This window comes from Urocitellus parryii, chromosome 9 (genome assembly GCF_045843805.1).
Source record: "Urocitellus parryii isolate mUroPar1 chromosome 9, mUroPar1.hap1, whole genome shotgun sequence".
In the NCBI taxonomy this organism is placed as follows: Eukaryota; Metazoa; Chordata; class Mammalia; order Rodentia; family Sciuridae; genus Urocitellus; species Urocitellus parryii.
In genome coordinates, this window is record NC_135539.1 from 14,294,102 (window position 1) to 14,317,911 (window position 23,810).

The window sequence follows — 23,810 nt, forward strand, 5'->3', positions numbered from 1 at the left end:
GGTGGTGGTCTGGGCACTCAGATGAGATCATCCTCTCCATTTCCCTTATTTTACAGATAAGAAAGCCTCGAGCCAGAGAAGAGAGATTTGTCCAGAGTCACAGAATCCAAGTCCAGAAATGGAATGAAATTCTTAACCAAAGATGGCCATCAAAGTACAGAAACATAGAAGTGGATGGATCAAGTGGAACCTGAAGATGATTTCTGAACTGTTAGATGATGGGGAAATGTTACTAATTTATCTGCTATTACTATTATATATTTTGCTTTGGCCACTTTGTTTAGATCTCTGTCTTGGCAACCTGAAGAACTACAACAATTCCAAAAGGGGACTCTGTCATGCATTCCTCGTTGATGTCGTATCTGGCTTCCCCTCCTGGAACTTTCCATATGCTGAATTATCGCTATCATATGACACCTTCTGTGTCTCCAGCACCTAGGGATGACTTCCTGTTGTCATTTCCCATCCTATCTCACACATTCTACTTCTCACAATGTGAAGTCTAGAGCTGACCCCAACCCCTCCAGCTGTGTGCTCTCTGCTCTCCCAGGGCACAGTGCCCCGTACCAATCCTCCAGGCAAACAGCCCAGCTCTACTGTGGAGTGGGGGAAGGAATGAGCTCCTCCCTTCACATACCAGTGATATCATTCCTTCCTCCTCCAGGAGGACCCATGGCTGTCACAAGCAGCACATCTACAATGTCCAGCCTGGTTGTGTCTTTCTTGTCAAACCAGTAACCGTGGTCAATCCACTGTCTCAGGAGCTCGATGGGGGGCTGGGCCCCATACACCTCTTTGGCCGGCATGTTGAGGTCATCTGTAGAAGGAAGCACAGCTGCACATTATTAAGTCTGTGGGTCCTCTTCTCTCACAGGAGGTGACAGATGACAATTCCCTCTATAGAAAAATTGATGCCCAGCTGTCCCATTCCCCCTCCAGGCAGGGCTGGGTCACTGGACATCCAGGCCAGATGGGAAGGGGTTTCCTGTGTTCTGGACTCTACTGCCTTGTTGAAATTTCTGCCCATTGTAGTTATAGAACTGGCATCAGCAACAAGGTATTTAATTTTTCTCAACCAAAATATATTGATTGCCTACTATATTTTGTTAATTGCTGGAGATATGAAGGTAAGGAAGATAGTCAAACTCCCAGCCAACAGGTTTTTTGTTTGTTTTGTTTTGACTTTGAGATAGGATCTTGCTATGTGGTCCCGCATGGCCTTCAAATTCTGGACTCAAACAATCCTCCTGCCTCAGCTTCCCAAGTAGCTGGGACAGGCAGTCACCACCATGCCCAGTATATATATATATATATATATATATATATATATATATATATATATACACACACACACACACACACACACACACATACATACATACATATACATATTTGGTGATGGTGCTGGGAATTGAACCCAGGGTCTTGTACATTCTAAGCACACACTTCACTACTGAGTTACAACACAGTCCCCAATAGAGAACTTAATTTGACCAATAGGTAATAATAGTTGAACTCCAATGGGAGCAAAGATTTTTTGATGAGTGAAACCAAAATAGCAAGAGTAGACTACGGGCTTCTGTAAGGGCAGGGATGACATTTCCTCCAATAGCATGCTGCTCAATCCTGGCACACAGAAGCCACTCAGTATGACAGAAGCTTTTTAAGTGTTTCCTCAACAAACATTGGTAGAATGCCCAATTGTGTCAGGTAATGTTTTAGGAATTTTACATTCATGATCTCATCTAATCTAAATATCAACTTTAAAGGAAGAAAGCATTACCTCTACATTAATAGTAAGAAACTGATTAGGGTCAGAGAGCTTAAGTTACACTACGCCTAGTTAAAAAGCAATATTTGAACCCAGATATGTTTAGGTGCAAAGCTTAAACTGTTTTTGGATACATAATAAAAACAGGGAGAGCCTTGTGTGGTGGCACACACCTGTAATCCCAGTGGCTTGGGAAGCTGAGGCAGGAGGATTGTGAGTTCAAAGCCAGCCTCAGCAAAAAAGCGAGGCACCAAGCAACTCAGTGAGACCTATCTAAGAAAAAGTACAAAAAAGGACTGGGGATGTGGCTCAGTGGTTGAGTGTCCCCAAGTTCAATTCCCAGTACCCCTCAAAAGAAACAGGGAGGGAGAAACTGGGCACCACAGCACACACCTATAATCCCAGGACCAGGGAGGTTGAGGTAGGAGGATTGCAAGCTTGAGGCCATCCTTGGCAACCTAGAAAGGCTCTAAGAAACTCAGTGAGATCCTGTCTCAAAATAAAAAAGTAAAATAAAATAAAAAAGGCTCAGGATACGGCTCAGTGATAAAGCTCCCCAGCATTAAATCTCTAGTAACCCCCCCCAAAAAATTAGGGAGGGAGACTGAGATACATGAAAGAAAAGAAAGGAAAAATAAGAAAGGGGCTAGGGATGTAGCTCAGTGGAAAAGCACTTGCCTAGCATGCACGAGGCGCTGGGTTCCATTCCCAGAACCCAAAAACAAGAAAAAGAAGAAGGAAAAGAAAAGGATCTCTGTCCTTTAAGGAATTGATGTTAGTTGACAAGAATATAAATACATGCAATGTAAGTTTAGAGAGGATAATCCAGAAGAGTATGGTATTCTAGAACCTTATGAATCAGCAGTCAGACAAAAAATGTGTTAGGTACCAAGAAACCTGGGTTTGTACCATGGCTCCAGAATTTTTTAGACGTTTGATCCTGAACAGGAAATTTAACCCCTTGGAGCCTCAATTAACTCAAGTAAAATTATGATGATGATTAATAACTTCACAGGGTTATAAGGCTCAAATAAAATAAAGAGTTTTGTAAAGAGGTAAATCCCTGAGAAAATTCAGTGTTCTTATTTCACAAATATTTACTTGACATTTACCGGTAACACAAGTTATCTGATACAAAATGGAACAAGGGTTTTGTCTCAAAGTGTATATCGCTTCTAGAGATGTCAGAGGGCAAACACCACAGTTCCTTCTAGAACTACTCATGGAGGGGAGGAAGGTGGGAAGGAGGGAAGGAGAGAGGAAGGGAATGGAGGGAATACTAAATTATACAAACTAGAAATTTTTATCTTCTAGAGAAAGTCAAAAGACCGTACAGCGGCCCCTCAAGGGGACGCTCTGGTTTGCTGCCGCCTGGAGAGGAAGAACCCGGACAGTCCTTACCCACAAACACCACTGCTTTCTTCCCCAAGGGAGGCCCGTAAAGGCCCTTCCGCCGTCGATCCAGCTTGGACATGATGATGTCCTGGGTTTGATTGGCTGAAGTTCTGGCAGAGAAATTGATAAAGTTGGGCAGGTAGGTATTTTTGGGAAGGTGAAGGAGGAAGTTGTTCGTGATGGCTGATTTGCCAGTGCCGGTAGGACCCACAAACAGCGTTGGAATTTCATGGTGCAGGTAGGTTTTCAAGAAGAAGGACTGCCGGGCTGTCTCCATTGTGGGGATGATGAGTTCTGAGACCTGCACCACAAAGACAGGGAGATCTTGGCCCCAGGTCCAGGGAGCTGAGACTTGGCATGCTAGGACCTGGGTTTGAATTTTAGCTCTGTCCTTAGTATCTTTATGACCCTGAGTGAGTATTTAACCTCTTCAATGTCCTCTATCCCTTCATCTTTGAAAGAGGGATAATACACAGGGTTGGTTTGAGATTTAAATGAGACCATGCATGTAAAGATGAGAATTACTGTCCTTGTTTTGTAGACAAGGAAACTGAGTTGCCCAAGTAACACAGTAAGTAGAAATGCAGGGATTCAGACCCCAGCTTGTGTGACTTCAAAGACTGCAAAGTCCCAAGTGGAGTCTAAGGGCTCCATCTTGGGCTCCTGGGATCCCTATTTCTTTGGGAAGAACATCTTACCTTCAGCTTAGCTTCTCTGAGCCTGAACCTCGTCATTGGTCATTTGACCAATCTAGTCCTTTCATGGGGGCAGAAGAGGAGGCAGGGAGATGCATATTATACATGGAAGTCTGTTTGTATGTCTGGGCTGAGAGGGATTCATGGCTTGGGCTGCTTTGCATATGACTCTGAGGAGTACCTGTCACACTGTGGTTTGTGTCAATGCCAAACTAGTTTAGACTTATGCCACCCAAGTCTATGCAATTTGGAAGCCTTTGTAGACAAAATCTTTGCTTCTTTTGAGAAGCAATTTGGCCAAAGGAAAAGGAGAAGATAGGGCAAGGTGGTTAAAGTGGAGAAGAGAAATCACAGGGGTTAAACTCTGGGTATCTTGTCTGCATTACTGGCAGAAGTCCTCCCAGTAACCCTCTGAGGCAGGGGTTATAATAATGCAGATGAAAAAACGGAAGTCCAAGAAAGCTGGCTAACTGGGTGGAAGCTACTTAGCTAGAAAGTAAAGCTCAATGCCTATTTTGCAATCAAGACTGGAAATTTAAAACAAGTTGGGTTTCATAATATTTTATTTTCAGGGACTACATCAATAGTTTGACAAAGGAAAATTCCCAGAAGAATTGAAATTATTTTCTACTCTGGACTCTTGTCTGTATGAATTCAGCTAGATTTCAAATCCCTAGAGTTCAGGTACCCAACTCTGTCCTGAAGCCGGCACACACTCGCCCACTTAAGGCATCCTGAACACATTGAGCGTGTGTCCCACTTGGCTTCTACCTGGGTTGTCCATGTTCCCAGTTTCCCATCCACTGCCCACCACTGTACCCTGGGTCTGAAAGATCTGCACTCACCCCAGAAAGATAAATTATATCCACTAGATGCCACCAACAGGCATGAAAGTGCACATCTGTCCAAAGTTTCAAAAGGCATGAAATGAACAGGGTTATAGGTGAATTACTTACTACCTAGAAAAAAAAATCTGTTAATGAGAAACTACTTTTCTGCTGATCAAGAAAATGGAAAATCTCTTTCTGAAGGTTTCAAAGATATTTTGTGGGGGCTCAGGTGACTAAGAGGTGAACCACATGGGATTATTGGTAACAACAATAATGAGAATAGCAACAAATATTCATCTAACCCCTAGTATGTGCCACATGCTCATGTATTTTGCCTTCAAACTTTGCAATCATTTAAATGTTTCTTTTTATTCCATTTTATGGTTGAATAAAGGGAGGCAGAGAGTGAAGGCTGAGTAAGGAACATAGATCTCTCTGATTCTAAAGTCTGTGCTTTCTTGAAGCTTGATGCAGCTCATGTTGGAATCTTTTATTGAAAGAAGCTTTAAAAAATGCCCACAAAGAACTGCTAATTCCTCTATCCAGGAGGATATCTGGGTAATTCGGGAAGCCACAATTCTATAACCAATGATTTTCTTTTACCTTTGCACCAGCAGGGATAATTTCCTCCTGTTTGGTGATATACTCTGTCCAGGCTTCCCAATGTCCACTACCTTGTTTGAAGAAATAAAAATCATAGATGCTTCCTGGATCCAAAGAAAGAGAACAGGATATTAGTTTACCAAGGATTCCCATTTCCCATTTCGATGTACCTCAGCTATAACAATCAAAATGTGTAACAACCAGTGTTGGCATAACTGTGGTCAGACTTACACATTGCTGTCACCTGTACAAACTAAAACAACACTTTTTAAAGAATGATGATTTTATTTAAAAATAAGTGTTGACCATGAAAGTTACTAAATTATTTTTAATAAAATACATAGCAAGGACTAAAAACGAAAATTAAAAAGGCTATAAATCATTCCAAATTCCATATCCAGAAATAACAACTCTTGATGGCAATCCTTTGGCTCTCTTCTTAGGCACACTAACATGTTGAAGAGGGAAGGATAGAAAGATGAGAGGGAAGTATTTTATAAGCATGGAAACGTGACAAAATTTTAAATAAAGATGAGAAATTTAATTTCACTTAAATCTAGCAGAGGAAAATATTGGAATAAAACAGATGCCTCCACTGAACTTTAGACACATCATTATTCACTATCAGGATATTGGTTCCTAAAAGGTGTTTCTTAATTAAAAAAATAATTTTCAAGCCTTTGCAGAGTTAAAGTCATTATGCTTTTAAAAAATCATCTACTCTGATTTTGTTACTGTGTGTTTTACCTTTTTATTGTGAAAAAATTGAAATGCACGAAAATAAAGAGAATGGTGTAATACACCATCAAGTGTCATCCTCCTGTTTCATCAGTGATTAATGTTTTGCAATTCTTGCCTCATCCATTTCCACTTTACCAAGGGCCACCATATTCATCTGCCTTCCTCATCGCCTTTTCTCTTCCCTCCTTCCCTTCTTTCTTGGTCTGAACTTTTAAAAAGCAAATCCTGACATCATATTCAATTTTTAGGCCAGTTTCATCCATTCCTTTATGAAATGGGAGGTGGCCAACATTCCCTCTTCCTTCACCCTCTACTTCCCTGGCTCTTATTACTCATGCACAACTTCTTCTTTGTCAGGGTTTACAACATTCATGTTTTGATTGCAACCTTAATTCTTCCACTCCTTAGTTTTAGATTTATACAGTCTTTAAATAATTCAGTGCTCAGAATCACATCCTTTAACAGAACATTTTAGAGTTCTTTGTTTTGACTAATTCTTTAGTTGGCTGATTTAATTTTTTTTTCAATAAGAGGCTTATGGCTGCTCACTTCTCTCAGTCTTTACACATTTGAGAATTCTGTCTGCTGCTATTATATTTCAACAGAGATTTGGCTGAGAGTAATATCCATGTCACATTTTCTTTCTGAATTTTGCATAAATCATTCTGTTTTGTTGCATTTTAAGTTATGAGCAGAAGTTGAGGCCTGTCAAATATTTTTCTTTTGACTCTTTTTAAAAATCTAGTTGCCTGATGAAACCTATTTTAACCTGAAAAATCTAATAATTTAATTAAGTTGTCTTTTTGGCCAATTATTCTGCATCAGTTTTTCTTAGAATGTAGCATACCTTTATAATTTATAGAAGTAGTTCTTCATTTTAGGAAAAGTTTTGCATTTATCTCTTTGTATATAGTGTCTGTTATAATTATTGTGTTTGCAACTTGAGGAATTAACATTTTTTCATTTCCATATTGACCATAGTCTGTTTCACTGTTTTTATCATTTTCTTCTATAGAATGTATAATTATATCAAACTTTTCCCCTAAGCCATTTATTAGAAGCCTAACTTTGTACATTTTATTTCTCACTGGACATAGTTTACTTACTAGATCATTAACAGTATTATGTGATTCTCTCACACATTCTTTGATTCTTTAGTTCCTCTTTTATCACCCCTTACAAACTTTTCTGTGCTTTATTGAAATGTAATTCACATACCATGTAATTGAACTTTTTCAAATATAGAATTCAATGGTTTACTAAAAGTTTCTGTATGTGAGGTATGATAAATATCCAAAGAGTTGAGAGATAATGACCACAATACATGTTAGAATTCTTCACCGCATCAAAAAGAAACTTCATAATTCTCAGCCATCAATGGAGTTTTGAGATGAAACTTGAGTTTCTGCTTCTGCTGGCAGGTGGATCTGCATAAGCTATAGGTCTGGGTAGCTGACAAATGTGGGGCACGCCCTCTAGTGTCGCAGCAGACCCCAGGGGCTCACCATCAATTTCTTCTTCCTTGATTCTTGTCTTGTGAATTTGAAGAATGAAATCCACAGACCAGGATGAACGAGTATTTGAGAGTAGAAATTATTGAGGAACAGAAACAGAATTCTGACAGGAGAAAGAAGGATATGATAGCACCCTTTCGCGTCCCAAATGTGCTAGGCTAGAGGTTTATATAGCACTTGGATTACTGATATTGGTCCAAACTTTCACTAATTAGGGTTTGAAAAAACTACCAATGCTATTGGTCCAAACTTATGCTAATTAGGGTTTGGAAATGTACTACCCATTATTGGTCAATTCGTGAGTCCCAACTCTCATTCAAGTCTGCTCCACTTCCATGTTCTTGTGGCAAGTCAGGAAGCAGGAGTTGAGGTCATGGGATGAGAATTGAGCCTCCGCCCCACCAGGCAATGTCAGGCTCCAGGCAGCTGGGCCACCCATTCTTGCCTTGGGCCAGAGTAGGCTGGCTGAGAGGCTTTGCCTCTGGGGAGCCATATCACTATCCTCTGCTGCCCTGTACTAGACAACCACTTCATCTACTTTCAGTCCTTATAGATTTACCTGTTCTGCACATTTAATATAAATAGATCACACAGCATGCGTTCTTTTTGTGACTGGCTTCTTTCACTTACCATAATATTTTTAAGGTTCATCCAAGTTGTAGCATATATACAACACTTCACTACTTATAATTGCCAAGCAGTACTCTATTTTATGGATATATCTTATTTAACCATTTATCAATTGGTGGACATTTGGATTCTGTTTAATTTTGAGAAAATGCCAAGTGCTCTTTTCCAAGAGTGCTGCACCATTTTAAATCCCATTTATAGTATGAGAGGTTTCCAGTTTTCCTATGTCCTCACCAACACTTGTTTTCCATCTTTTTATTATACCCATCCTAGCTGCTGTGAAGTAGTATCTCATTTTAGTTTTAATTTGAACTTTCCTGATAGTTAATAATGTTGAGCATCTTGCCATGTGTTTATTGGCCCCTTGTATGTCTTCCTTGGAGAATTGTCTATTCAGGTACTTTGCCCATTTTCAAATTGGGTTATTTGTCTTTTCAAGTTGAAGTACTTCTTTGTATAGTCTACATATGAATCCCTCATAAGATACAGAATTTGATATAAAAATCACCCATTTTTGATTATCTTTTTATTTGAAATTGTCCTTTGAAATACAAAAGTTCTTAATTTTGATGGTGTCTGGTTTGTCTATTTTTTTCTTTCTTGATGTTGATTTTAGTATCCTAAGAAATCACTGCCTAATTCAAAGTTGCAAAAATTTTCATCTGTTTACTTCTAAGAATTGCATAGCTTTAACCCTTAGATATATGCCTTTGGTATATTTTGAGTACATTTTTGGTCTTGATGTGAAGTAGAGGTCCAAGTTCATTCCTTTACATGTGTAATTCAGTTGTTCTAGCATCCTTTGTTGAAAAAGATTATTCTTTTCCCATTTAATTATCTAGGTACCATTGTCAAAATTCAAGTCAAATAAATATGAGGGTTTTTAAACTTTCAATTCTATCCAGTTAATCTGCATACCTATCTTTTTATCAGTATCCCATACTAGTCAACAGGAAATATTTTGTTTCTTGGGTTATATTTTCTTTTATTCTTAAATGATGTTTTTATTAGTGCATTATAACTATATGTAATAGTGGGTTCATTGTGATATATTCACATGTGCACATAATGTCCTCCATTTCTTTCCCTAGTATCTCCCCTTTCCCTTTCCTTCTCTTTCCCCCTACTCCCTTCCTCAACTCTATTGGTCTTTGGGTTATTTTTTCTATTAGACGTTCTCTCTCTCTCATTTGCACAAATGCCATACCTTTCTTACTTGGATATAATCAGGTAAATTCTTCCTATGTTTACCCAACAATATCTGGGACCAGATTATCTTAGCTATTTCCTGGCCACAGTTCAAGCACCAGCATGTGGCTTTCTTTTCCCTAGCCTCAGGCTGCAAGAATTAAGTAAAAAGAGTTGCTATTCCTGGGACATTTGGGCTCTTCAGTCTTTCTCTGAAATTTGGTCAACTTCCCTAAACCGTGAACCCATCTCACCCCATCCTAGCTAGCAACATGTGCTCCACTCTTGTGGGATTGAACTCTTATCCCCATCCAGCCCACAATTCTGCAAGATGCAAATCGTAGTAGTTTTTCTGGCCCCACTGAGGTGCTACAGCATCATGCAGGGGCTTCTGTGATTGAGGGTTCTCTCAGATCTCTTGTAGCTGCCCAGTCACCGTCACAGTTCTCTGTCCTCCATGTTGGTGATTGCCAGTGAGAACAATCCACCTGTTTTCCTTTCTACAATACCATTAGCAGTTCATTGAGGTGGCAGGTTCTGAACTGAGAAATGCATCATACACCATTTTTTTTTCTCTCTGTCCATAATTTTTTTGCTTATTTCTGGGGAATTTTTAGGATCGATTTGTTGTCAATTCAATTAGGTATAAAAGAAGCGAGCTTCTGTTATTCTACGTCATTCTGCAGCTTTACCTAGAAGTCAATCTGGTACACTTTTAGAAAGCAATCTGGCACTACGCTTACAGAGCTAAAAATGTCCTCTACTCTAAGACAGAAATCCCGTTTCCGGAGATTTATCACAAGGAAACAATTCACAATGAAAATAATCTGTATACATGAGTATTCAACACCATCTGTGATGGCAAAGAAATAACTTACATGTTCTACATTGGGAGATCAGTAAAAATTTGTCTTATGAGATGGATGGAATGTTTTTCAGTCATTAAAATGAACATTACAAAAACTAACATTAACATAGAAAATATTTTTAAGAAGCAATGTCAGATAAACATGGGCATATGCCATTATGGCAATGATATAAGAAGATGAAAGCAGGTTAATAAACAACAAAGTATTTTTGAGAACCAAAATAGGGTAGTAGGAACAAAATATACTTTTCAATTATTTTTCTTTGATAAAATAATTTTTACAAGAAAAAAGAGGGACACTAAAAGCATGAATCAATGAAACACTTTCCCCCTTCCTTGATGATATTGAGCTGGAGCTAATTTGTGGCTTGATTCAGTAACATTTAGGACAAAGAAAATATTTAAATTAACTATAGCAAGTGGATTTACCAGCCATGTGACCTTGGCCAAGTTTACCATTTGCACATCTGTAAATTGGGACTGATTATATGTAGAATTTAGAAAATCACTATGGAGAGTGAATAAAATATATGTGTCAAGCATTTATCATAGCTCCAGGCACACAGAGAGGCAACTGGTAACATTTAGCTCTAGGTCTCTTTAGTTCTCATCAGAATAATGGTTCTTGTTTAGTCTGCATTGTGTTTGTAACTCTGGACTAGTTCAAGTACAAGGGTGGGAAGGGGAGAAGAAGGAAGAGTAGAAATCCTAAAAGATAAATGATTTCTATTATTTCCTTCACCCCAGCTCTTTTATCCTCGCCTCTACTTGGAGAATGAGGCAAACATTTAGATTGAGACATTAAAGACTTTTCAGAGGTCAATTGGTGAATAAAGAGAAAAATAAATCTCTGGTTGACCAATAAGGATCCATGATGGATGATACAACCCAACCTTGAGAGAGTCCCCCAAGCTGCTGGCTTTCCTTGGAGCATACTCCCCCTGCAGTTTTTCCATCATTTACCTGAGAGATCCATTTACCCCACAAGACTCCTGCATCATGAAAAGCTCAGAAAACAACATCCCATGAAATTAGGGAAGGCTTTCCTGAGTCTCACATTTAAAATTTAACCATAGGCCCTTGTGGAAAAGCTAAAAAAAAATAAGAGAGAGAGAGAGAGAGAGAGAGAGAGAGAGAGAGAGAGAGAGAGATATTTTAAGAGTTTAACAATGGGGCTGGGGTTATAGCTCAGTGGTAAAGCACTTGCCTAGCTCATGTGAGGCATTGGGTTTGATTTTCAGCATCACATATAAATAAATAAAATAAAAAATAAAGGTCCAATGACAACTAAGAAAATATTTTTTAAAAGTTTAACAATGATTTAGGAAAGTGCAATCAAAGCCACACACAGGAGGTCATATATTAATTAATTCCATGTAGATGAAATATCTAGAAAAGACAAATCTATACAGAGGCTGGGACTAACAAAGGATCTGCAGTTAATTTAAAGTAGTCATGAAGGGTTTTACTGGGGCTTTGCAAACATTCTAAACCTGTATTATAGCAATGGGTACACAACTGGGTAAATTTACTAAAAATCATTGATTTGTAGACTTAAATGGGTGGGTTTTATGGTATGTAAAATATATCTCAATAAAGCTGTTACGTAAAGAGATTGCATTCTCAGCCCTGTGAAGCAGACCTTTTGAATCAAGTGGGTTCTGGTTAGGAGCTTCCCAATTTCTCACTAAAATACTTGCAATAGGAGAAAAAAGAAGAACGATGTTATTATAAACAAAAACTGAAAGAATCTGGGCAGAATCTCCTCTAAGTAGAAAGCAGAAGAGCTGGATAGAGAAAATGCTATGGTTTGGATGAGTGTCCCCCTGAGAACCGTGTGCTGAAGGCTTAGTCCTTAGTTCTTGGCCTTATTGGTTGGTGGTGGAAGCTTCAGGAGGCAATGCCTTCTGGGTGGAATTAGGCCATGCCCTTGAAGGGCCCCAGTGCTCCTTTTACTTACTCTTTGCTTCCTACTGCCATGAATGAGCAGCTTTGCTCTATCATGAACTCCCTGCCCTGATGGTGTACTTTAGCACAGGACCCAAAGCAACGGAGCCCACTGATTATGGATTGAAAATTCTAAAATCTTGAGCCAAAATAAAACTTTTCTTTTTTAAAAAGAGCTTTATTATTTCAGGTATTTGTTAAGTAATGGAAAGCTAACACAGAAATCAGTCAAGGAATTGTGTGAAGAAAGACCCGAGAGGGGCCGGCGTTGTGGCTCAGTGGTAGAGCACTTGCCTGCCAAGTGTGAGACACTGGGTTCAATCCTAGCACCACACAAAAAAGAATAAAGGCATTGAGTCCATACACAAGTAAAAAATATTAAAAACAAAGAGAAAAAGACACAAGAGTCCACTGGGTCTTCCCCCATGGCTGCCCAAACGCAGAGGAACAGGTAACATATACACAGAAAATTAGGCAGCTGTTCATCTGCATGCCAGCTACTATTCTGGAAGAACTGTCTCTTCACACTCTTTTCCCCCCATTATTAGGCCATAACAATAATATATAATGCTTAATATATAATAAAATATATATAATGCATAATAATAATAATGCATGCTGGAAATCATGGTGTTTTTTTAAATGTTACTTCAGTTGAGTAAGGTATGGAAGAAGGTGATGCAGTCCTCACAGTGGACAAGACATGTTAGAGGGGAAGGTTACCTAGAAATTGAGTGGGAGCTGTGCATGTCACTGCAAGAGAGAAGAAAAGATGTCATCACAAAGTGGGCCAAGAGCAGGGTCAAGGGCAATTCAAGCACCATCTTTATAGACACAGAGCACAGACTGATCTTGAAGGATGGAGAAAACAAAAGAAAACAAACAAACGAAAAATGTAACCAGTGAAAAACTATTGCATTACAAAGGAACATAATATGGAAATTAGACTGGAGAGTTCTCTCTTAAACTTGCTTAATGTGGAACTGAACACTAGTTTTGGGAAACTGTTTGATATTTTCAATAAGGTGCAAAAAATAAAATAAACACCCCCAAAACATCATTTCTTATGAAATAGGAGGAAAAAAAGCCATAAGGAGAAAATAGGTTGAAATGAAATGGCAAGATGAGAAAAAAATGAGATGGATGATCTAAGAGTGATGATGATAACAATGATAAATAGAAATTGATAATATTAACTTAATGCCTTCAACATAAAGCACTATCCATTTTCCTTCATGTCTATCCTAAGTATTTTTGTATTTAATCTTTCCAAGAACACCATGAATATGGTCTATTATTATTATCCACATTTTATAATTGTGGAAACTGAGAGGAATTAAGGGAATTTGTTCAAGTTCACCCACTTTGATTCAGTGTTGAAGCCAGGACTCCAGCTCTGACACTTTCATTCCTTAGCCTATGCTTTTAATTGTTACACTAAAAAAGGATAGCAAGAAAACAAAAGAAATAAAAGCAGAATTAAAATTAATAGAGACAGTGGAGAAACGAAATTGTGGTGACTTATGCCAAAATGTAAAGCCCAACTAGAAAGAGCAAATGCGCACACACATGAGAGAGAGAGAGAGAGAGAGAGAGAGAGAGAGAGAGAGAGAGAGAGAGAGAGAGAGAGAGATATATGGGGGGAAGAGAATATACAGATGAAAGCCAAAGAATAAAAATTTTCCTTACTGCCTAAAAGGATGGATCAAATCCTAAGTGGAGTAAATGAAAGGAAAACTAACATCTAAACATAGTCTGTCAAAATAAAAACAAAACCTACAAAAGAACATTAAATTAGGAACATACTGGAAAACAAACTACTGCTACATAAAAAAAATTCAGCACCTCTAAAAAGAAGAAATTTAGATTAGATTCTATCACATTTCAAATGTAAACAGAAAGACAAAATACATGAGGCAAAACGGATAGTGCTTCAAGAAGAAACAAACAAACTCAATATTATAGTTGGACATTTTGACACCCCTCTATCAGTAATTGATGGTAAGAGAATGAGTGAGACTATAATTAAATTGAACGGCACCATCATCGATCGATTGGATCTACATTACAGATTATTCCATCTGACAATAGCAGACTACGCATTCTTCTCATGGAGCATTCACTTCTCTTCACATGGAGCATTCACCAAGAAAGCCCACATTTTTAGCTATAAAACACTTCAACACATTTAAAAGAACAGAGATCATACAATGTATGCTATCAAACCAATGGAATTATACTAAGAGAAATAAGAGAAAGATGACTGGAAAATCCCCATATACTTTGGGATTCAATGACACACTTCAAAATGCTATACAAATCCAGGAAATCTTAAGAGAAATTTGAAAATATTGTGAACTAAACAGAAATAAAAATACGACGTTTCAAGATCTGTGAGATACAGTGAACATAATGTTTGGAGGGAAATTTATAGTGTTAATTGCATTTATTAGAAAGGGATGAACATCTAAAATCAATAACCCAAGCATTCATCTTAGTAAACTAGAAAGAGAAGAGAAGAGGGACGTTCCTCAATTTGATAGAGAATATCCACAAACTGAACAGATAGCACCACAGATAAGAGTCAAAAAATGAGCAGCTTTCCTTTAAGATTGGGCACAAAATAATGTCTTCACTTATCATATCTATTCAAAAGCATACTAAAAATCATACCTAATGGAGTAAGAGAAGAAAAGGAAATAAAATAACATGAAGGAAGAAACAATACTGTATTTGTAGATGACATAAGTATGCAGGAAATCCTAAAGAATCAGTAAAAAATTCCTGGAACTTATTAGTGATTATAGCAAAGTCTGCAGGATACAAGATTAAAATACAAAACTCAATTGCTTTCTTATATATCAGCAATGAACAAGTGGTATATTATCTAATGGAATATTATTAGGTCTTTAAAGGACATGTACTACAATGTGGATGAACACTGAGGACATTATGCTAAATGAAATAAGCCAGTTACTAAAAGACATAGACCATATGATTCTGCTGAGATGAGGTACCCAATGTAATCTAACATTTGGTGACAGAAAGTAGAGCCATTGTTGCCAGGAAAGGGAGGAAGAGGCAATGGGAAATCATTGTTTAATGGTGATGAAATTTCAGTTTGGGAAAATGAAAAAGTTCTGGATTTGGATGGTGGTTATGGTTGCATAACAATGGGAATGTTCTTACTGCCACTGAATTTCAAATTATTAAAATGGTAAACTCTATGTCATTTGTATTTTATTAAGATAAAAATAAACCATCCAAAACCAAGAGTGAATGAATATACTACCACCCAACTAATGGAAATGTATGGGGCCTCCATGCAATTAGGCTAACAGGTAATCATGCATTACGTGAAATGTGCCAGGTGTACAGATGAGAGTGTAGGGTACAGGGCAGGGAACCTATTGCTCATTCATTGTTTTATTGTCATGAAAAATATAAAAAATACATAAACACTGAAAACATTGTACAGTGAGCACTGGATAACTACCTCTTAGAGTTTACCATTTGCTTTTCTTGTTTTATCACATTCCTCTTTGTCTCTTTATCTACTCATTAATCCATCTTATCTTTTTTGAAACATTTCAAAATAAATTAAAGCCCACCTCTATACTTCCCCATAAAGACTTCAGCATGTATATCATTAACTATGATTCAAAGATTCAGGATTTGATTATGTTTTTCCTTTCAACCTTAAACTAACATATAATAAAATGCCTACCTCTTAAGCCTACATTCTCTAAGTTTTTGAAAATACTATATAAACCAGTTCTTTTAATATACACATTACTGTCAGTCCTGGGAGTTTCCTCATAGCTCTTTATATGCTCTTTTTTACAGCCATAAAAAGGAAAGCTTTTTGGAAAGTATTTATAGTATGATCTTCCTTATGTTGTAGAAATACAGAAAAAAACTAAACACACATACACACACAGCGACATTTCTGGATGATGGAATTCCTATTGATCTTAACTTTTTTATATTGCCTCTCTGCATTTTCTAAACTCTGTATAATGTATTACTTGGATGGTCGGAAAAAAGCAATAAAATCTACTTAAAAGAAACATCTTTCTTTTGGTACATGATGTCACACACACATAGAATACTTATAGCCATTAAAATTATCATTTTGAAGATTATATACCAAAATTGGAAATATCTGAATATACTAGATTATAATGACAAAAATTAAGAGAAATAATTCCATAATTACCATGACATGAAGTATATAAACATAAGAGGAGAGGAATAGACAAGTGTAAGAAAACAAAAGTGTAGAAACTTCTCATTCTATTAGGAAATTATGGGTAATCCCTCCCCCAAACAAAACCAACACAAGCTGTCACATTACTTTTTCTTAATTTAAGAAGCAGTTTAATATCCTAGAAGTCGATGATATCAGGACCACCCGCCTCTTACATATCTGGACCAGCCCTGGAGAAATGAACCCACTCACAAGACTACAGAACCTTCCTTAGCTTTTATAAGGGGTCTCACATGATTCATGCATTTTGGTTAGGTTTGGGACACATGCTTAAAACTATTATAATAGGAATAACAAATAAGTACTGAATTACCTCTATCTGGAAAGATGTTGTTTTTGGTGAGTTTGACACTTTTGGGCCTTGGGTGTTTATCATCCATGCCCATGATCAGGTTGCGGAAATACTGATCAAATTTTTTTCTGCTGTCTGCATTGATGGTGCCGGCCACTGTCCACACCAAGGAAAAGAGGAATAGTCCTTGTAGCCAGAGGAAGACCTGTTGACTTGATAGGCTTTCAAATAATTCAGAGTCCTCCTTATCGATTTCTCTGATTTCATCTAAAAGGAAAGAATAAGAAAAAGAATAAAGGAAGCTCAAGACTGGCACAGAGTACCATGGATATGAAAGATGTAAACTAACAGGTTTGGGCTAGAAAAGGACCTGTGGAGGTGACTCATATTGGCTGAGTGCCCATCACATTCCATATCCTTAACCATACACAGTTTTTATCATGGTCAAATATACAGAACATAAAATCTTTACCATTTGCAAGTGTACAGTTTGGTGGCCTTAAGTAATTCATATTGAACAACCATTGAGCCACTGATATGCAGAACTCATCTTGCAGAATGGAGGCTCTGAACCCATTTAACAGTAACTTGTCCTCCCATCTCCCTTCCACCCCTCACATGACCAGCAGTCTACTTTCTGTCTCTCTAAGTTTGACAACTCTAGATATATCAGAGGAGTAGAATCATACAATCATTTTGTTACTGGTTTATTTCACTTAGCATAATGTTTTCAAAGGTTCATCCACGTTGTACAACGTGTCAGCATTTTCTTCCTTTTGAGGAAGAATTCTAGGTCATATGATTATCCCATAGTTTGTTTATCCATTCATCTGCTGATGGACATTTGAGTTGCTCCTACCTTTTGAATTTGGTGAATAATGCTGCTATAAGCATGGGTATACAAATATCTATTTGAGCACCTGCTTTCGATTATTTTGGGAATATACCCATAAGTGAAAAATATGGATCATATGGTAATTCTATGTTTACTTTTTTTGAGAAACCACCAAATGATTTTCAATGGCAGGATACTATGTTAAATTCCCACCAACAGTACATGAGCGTTCCAATTTCTCTATACCCATGCCAATAGTTGCTATTTTCTGTGTCTTTTATTGTAGCCATCCTAATGGATTTTTGTATTTCTCTAAGTATTATTGAAGTTGACCCTTTTCAAGTGCTTATTGGCCTTTTGTATGTCTTCTCTGGAGAAATGTCTACTCAAGTTTTTTATCCTTTTAATTAAGTTGTTTGTATTTTTATGTTGAATTTTAGTGGTTCTCTCTGTACTCCGGACATTAATCCTTTATCAGATATATGATTTGTAAATATTTTCTTCCATTTTGTGTGGGTTGTCTTTTAAATCTGTCAATAATGCCTTTTGATACATAAAAAGCTTTAAATTTGGTGAAGTTGTTTTACTTTTTTTTCTTTTGTTGCCTATGCCTTCAGTCAAATCTAAGATATCACAGCCATGTTCAGTGTCATGAGATTTTTGCCTTATGTTTTCTTCTGTTCGTTTTATAGTTTTAGCTCTATGTTTAGATCTTTCATCCATTTTGGTTAATTTTTATATGGTATTAGGAAGGGTCCAGCTAACATTTCTCCCCTTTCCCATCTCTTCTCCTTTCCTCTCAATCCCCTTCCTCTAGTCAACTGTTCTATTTTTATGGGATCTTCTCCCCTTGCAAATCCCAATTATTTTGATTTAGCTTCCACATATGAGAGAAAACATTCAACCCTTAACTTCTGGCTTATTTTCTTTAGCATGTTCTCCAGTTCAATCCATTTAACCAGCAAATGCCATATTTTCATTCTTCTTTATGCTGAGTAAAACTCTATTGTGTATAGACCACATTTTTAAAAATCCATTTGTCTGTTGACAGGCATCTGGGCTGGTTCCATAATTTGGCTATTGTGAACTGTGCTGCTATAAACACTGATCACTGATGTGACTATATTCCTACAGTTTGCTGATTTTAGATTGTTTGGATATATATATTGAGGAGTGGGATTTATATGGCCACTCTGGAAAGCAAAGGGTGGGAGGAGGGAGGGAAAGGGAGAAGGATAGGAAAGATGGTAGATTGAGATGAACGTCATTACCCTAAGAACATGTATGAAGACAAAAATGGTGTTACTCTACTTTATGTACAACCAGAGATATGAAAAATTGTGCTCTGTATGTATAATATGAATTGTAATGCATTCTGCTGTCATATATAACAAATTAAAATTTTAAAAATATAAAAAAGAAAGCAAACTACCTATCTAAAAATTCTAAATGATGTTTTTAAGAACATTGATAAAATTATCTGAATAATGAAAAAAAAAACCTAAGACTGGAACCACCATAGGACCATTTTTAGTAGAAGGTGTGAATAGGCATCTTTGTCTTGGTCTTGATCAAAGAGTAAAAGCTTTCAGTCTTTCACGTTAAGCATGATGAAGTAGTTTCTCTTTCTTTTATTTTTTTTCTCCTTTGGCAGCTGTGTCTGTTTTAGGGATCATACAGAATTATAAATTTAAGGTCTTCTCAGGGTTTTTTCTTTTTTTAATGGGTGCATTATAGTTGTACCTAATAGTGGGACTTGTTGTTACATAGTTGTACATGTACGCAGTATAACTATAATTTGGCCAATATTCATCTCCAGCATTTCCTTTCCTTCCTTTCTCAATTTTTTCCCCTAAGACTACATTTTTATCCCCTGTGGTTATCTGTAGTGAGTTTCCAAATTTTTCTGTATATGTGGCTATTTTTGAATGTCCTAATCCCTAAATGTTTAGCTCCTATAAGAGAAAAAGAGAAAAATTTAGTGGGGGAAGGGGGCTGACCCTGGAAGTTTCTTGGAAGTTATTCATCCCAATGTGATGTGACTGACAATCATGGGGGTAGGCATGGGGGTAGTGTCTGTACCTCTGCAAACAGAAGCAGATCCCTGACATCTGGTGGACAAGGTCCTTGTTGTCCACCCTGACTCTCACATCCTACGTGCTGGCTGATCCTAGAACACATGCATAGCTCCTGCCAGAGCACTGCGGGGTGGAGAAGGGTAGCTGCTACCATGCTAAAAGCTGAAATTGACGAAAATGAATTGCAATTTACTATCCAGGCCTTCCCCTGGAGTTGCAAGCCTTGGAACAGACTCCAGAATTGCAAAATAGTTATATTGGAAAGATTCTGCCAGGCCAGTTGTCTAGATGGGAGACTGATTTCTCATGCTTCCTACTCCTTCATCTTTACAAAATACTCTCTCCCAATGCATATTCTTATTTAACTTACAAAACAGATTTATAAAAGAGGTATGGTTGTTTCTATTTTTAGATGAATCAATTAAGGCTTGTAAACACCAGGGGTTACAGATCACAGACATGCTGAAGCTAAGATGTGAATCTAAATCTGGCTGACTCCAAAGCCCAAGCTCCTTATGACTTCTATGATTCTCAAACTTAATCATACATGCAGATCACCCAGGATTTTGTAAAATTGCAGGCTCTGATTTAGTTGGTCCATATTTCTCCTTTTCTAATGAGCTCCCAGGTGATGCAAAATTTCTTATAAATGCTACTTTGAGTAGCAAAACAGCACAGTGCACTTCCCTTTCAGGTCAAAGAATAGACCCAAGGGTCCCCTTCCTCTCAGCACTCCTCCTCTTCCTCTTCCTCCCATTAGATACTTTTCCTTACAGCCATGCTGCCCGTGGTTACCCAGGGGTTGGCTGCACTTCATCACCTGAGTCTTCTGACCAAAGTCAGTCCCTACAGCCTTTCTGCTTCTTTCCTCCCAGCAGCACATAAAAGTATTTGATGTCCCTCTTCAGTAACAGTGAAGAAACTAGTCCCAATGTCTAGTTTCTAAATACCACTCTTCAGCATAAAGAACTGGGGCTCTTTAGAGAAGTCATTAATTATAGGGTGAGCCAGAGAAATCACAAGATGGGCCTGGAATATTTTGAAGTATCAGAAAACAAAGACATGCTTCAAAAAGGATAGAAACATACCAAAAAGACACAAGAGCCAACCTGAAGGAGTTCCCAATGACTAAAGCCATTTGAGTAACAAAACAATTAATTACAGCATGGTATTATAATCTGTAGAATAAAATAAATATCCATAAGTACATATTTTGATCCACAAACAATTGAATAAACAAATGGGGAAGAACAACACTCTTCCTTCTAGAAGAATTCTGATGAATAAATATAGAAGGAATAAAAACAGAAAATTATCATTAGACAAGCACCATAATAATTGTTAAAGGCAAGATGCACCAATAGATGCTCGAAATCTGTGGGTGTTAAGTTTGAGAAGAAATAGATGTTTGCATAGTTTCCAAATACTTTCTCTAAGCAAGGCACATAAAAAATGTGTTTTTGGCCAAAGTTAACCTTGATCAGAACATTTATTAGTAATAAGAGATGTACATCACCATTTCTTCAGTATTCTTACCAAACATGTATAACTTCAATCTAATTCTAAAAAAATGTGAGGCAAACTTAAATTGAAAAGCATTCAATAAAATAGCTGGCCAGTACTCATCAAGTGGCAAAGTTATCAAAAAAGAAAAGACTGAGGGACTACCAGAGTGGCAGGGACTATGGAGACATATAGTTTAATGCAATGTGAGATGTTGATTTGAATCCTTGAATATGAAAAGGTCATCTGTGAAAAAACTGGTGATATTAAAAAAAGTATATAGTTTAGTTAATAGTATAAGAGCACCAATATTGGTTTCCTTGTTCCAATCATTGTACCTTGGCTATGTAAAATGTTAACATTAAGGAAAGCTAGGTGAAGGACCTGCGTACTCTGTGCTTTCTGAAATCATCTCCATGTGCACTCAAGTTTCAGCTTCCAGTTTTTAGTCATTGTGTGCATCTGAGGACTTCTAAGAGGTTCCACCATTACTGATTTGGCAAAGTAAGAGATGAGATCATCTATGATGGGGGAAAATGACTCTATTTCTCATGGTGTTGCCTTCTTTTCCAGGAGATATTACATCAGGATGGTGGAGAGAGGTTAGAAAAACATGCAATATTCACCAAAAATAATGCAAATAAGTGACATTATATACATAGTTGGTATGCTTCTGAAAAAATGCCTCAAAATTTAATTTTTGAAAATAAAATAACATGTAGAAATTCTCCACTTAACTGTTTACTGTGTCACATTAAAAAAAAACTACAACTACAATGCTTTGGGAAGAAATGTGCTGAGAAAAAAATATTTTAAAAGATTCATCTTGAGTTTGAGTTCTGCATCCTCTTGAAAAAGAAATGGTATCCAATAGAAGTCCTCCTAATGGACATGTCTTTTGTCATTCATACTGGAATTCAGCCAAGTTTGATTCGAGTGCCACTGTTATGAAGACGTATAATTGTACCTTGGATAGTAGGTAAATCACAGAACCATTGTTTCAAATATTCCAAACATGATTGGTTCTCTTACGGTGTATTTATGTATTCTGTGAATTTACATTTTTGTTATGTAAGTTTTCTTAACATGTAAAAACTTCCTATTTTTTCATAATTTTTTTTCCTGAGATCTATTCATATATATATCATCTGGGATATCTCTATGAAATAAAGGACAGAAATTATTACTCCATTGTATGGTTGAAGAACCTGAGGCTGGGGTAACTTGCACAAGAATCCCCTCATCCCCGCCAATCAATATCAGATAAAGACAAAACACATGGATTTTTTTCCCCCCTCCATTATCTAAAATTTAAAGTCTCACTTATTCTTGGCCAATTAGCTGTTCCTATTATAACTCAAGTGAGACAAAAGGGAGTGAGGGCATCCAACCGTCATGTGGCTTAAGACCCGTAGGTGGCACTTACCAAGCAGAGAGGAGTACAGTCTCATCATTGAGAAGGCAAGGTGAATGGGAGATGTTTGAACCACAAATTTACAATGATGATGAATAAACTCCAGGCAGGGCTGGACAAGCCACATGAACATGTCATTGACCTGAGAGTAGAAAGCTATGTGAGATTGGCAGATGTTATCAAAAAGGGAGTTGAAGACTAAGAGCTTGGTCCCCCTCAGGAGGCTGGGGATGTAAGACTGCTGATTACTTTTGAGCATAGGTTCAAATTTTAAATATTTCAACTTCCGATTTTTATTTTCTGTAGGCTGGTGATATTCAGTATGACACTCTGTCATGATGCTGAGCGTAGCAGCCAGACAGCTCCATGTCCATCCTGCAATCATGGGAGAAACCACTAATATTTTTAGTGTGCTGTGTTGCTAATGTCCTGTAGATTAGGTGGATAAAATGCATTTTCAACTTACAAAATTTTCAATTTATGACAGATTTGTTGAGAGATAACTTCATCTTAAGCTGAGGAGCATCTGTATTTATTCAGGAAACAAATATTCATTGAGCATCTACTAAATGCATTGTAAGAGTGCTGGGGATAAATGATGGATGAGATAGGCAAAGTCCATGCTAGCTTACAATCTGAGAAGCTAGGAATACAGACAACTAAAAAAACAAACAAGGAAATAAAATAAAATACTTACAGATCATGGAAAATATTTGCAGGAAACAAATGACAGTTGGTCAGGGAAGGTAGGACTAACCCATGAAATGAGATTTCTATTATGAGGAATAAAAAGTGCAAAAGCCTTCACATAGTGAAACCTGGAGTTTTCTAGAATGAAGTCAAGGGAGAATGGCTGGAGGAATGAGCTGGAGGGACGAGGTTGTAGAGGCAGCCAGGGGTAGGTAACAGAGTACTGCAAGACCTGATAAGGAGTGAGGCTCTGAGCTGAAGACACTGGGGATGGGCTGGGGGTATAGCTCCGTGGTGGAGTGCTTGCCTAGCATGTGTGAGGCCCTAGTACTACAAGGGGGGAAAAAGGACATTGGGGAGATCATGAAGGACTTTATAAGCATGGGCCTTGGTAGCATTCACTGTGTGTATATGTGTGTGTGTGTGTGTGTGTGTGTGTGTAGACTGGTTCCTGAATGTACACGTGGACATGTATCTATTTACAAATGCATGTGTTTGTACATATTATACATATATGTACATGGTAACAGTATCCACGTGGTGGGA

At 37.5% G+C, this 23,810-nt stretch overlaps 1 protein-coding gene across 1 annotated transcript in view; it reads right to left on the reverse strand.

Moving 5' to 3' along the window:
- Positions 1-23,810, reverse strand: part of Dnah3 (dynein axonemal heavy chain 3) — a 155,250-nt gene that overhangs the window by 43,418 nt on the left and 88,022 nt on the right. Inside the window, exons 39-43 of the mRNA XM_077802616.1 lie at positions 22,587-22,716; positions 16,766-17,011; positions 5,295-5,398; positions 3,173-3,467; positions 638-817 (exon numbers count right to left, since the gene is read on the reverse strand). Of these exons, the coding sequence (XP_077658742.1) occupies positions 638-817; positions 3,173-3,467; positions 5,295-5,398; positions 16,766-17,011; positions 22,587-22,716 (955 nt within the window). The remainder of the gene's footprint in view (positions 1-637; positions 818-3,172; positions 3,468-5,294; positions 5,399-16,765; positions 17,012-22,586; positions 22,717-23,810) is intronic.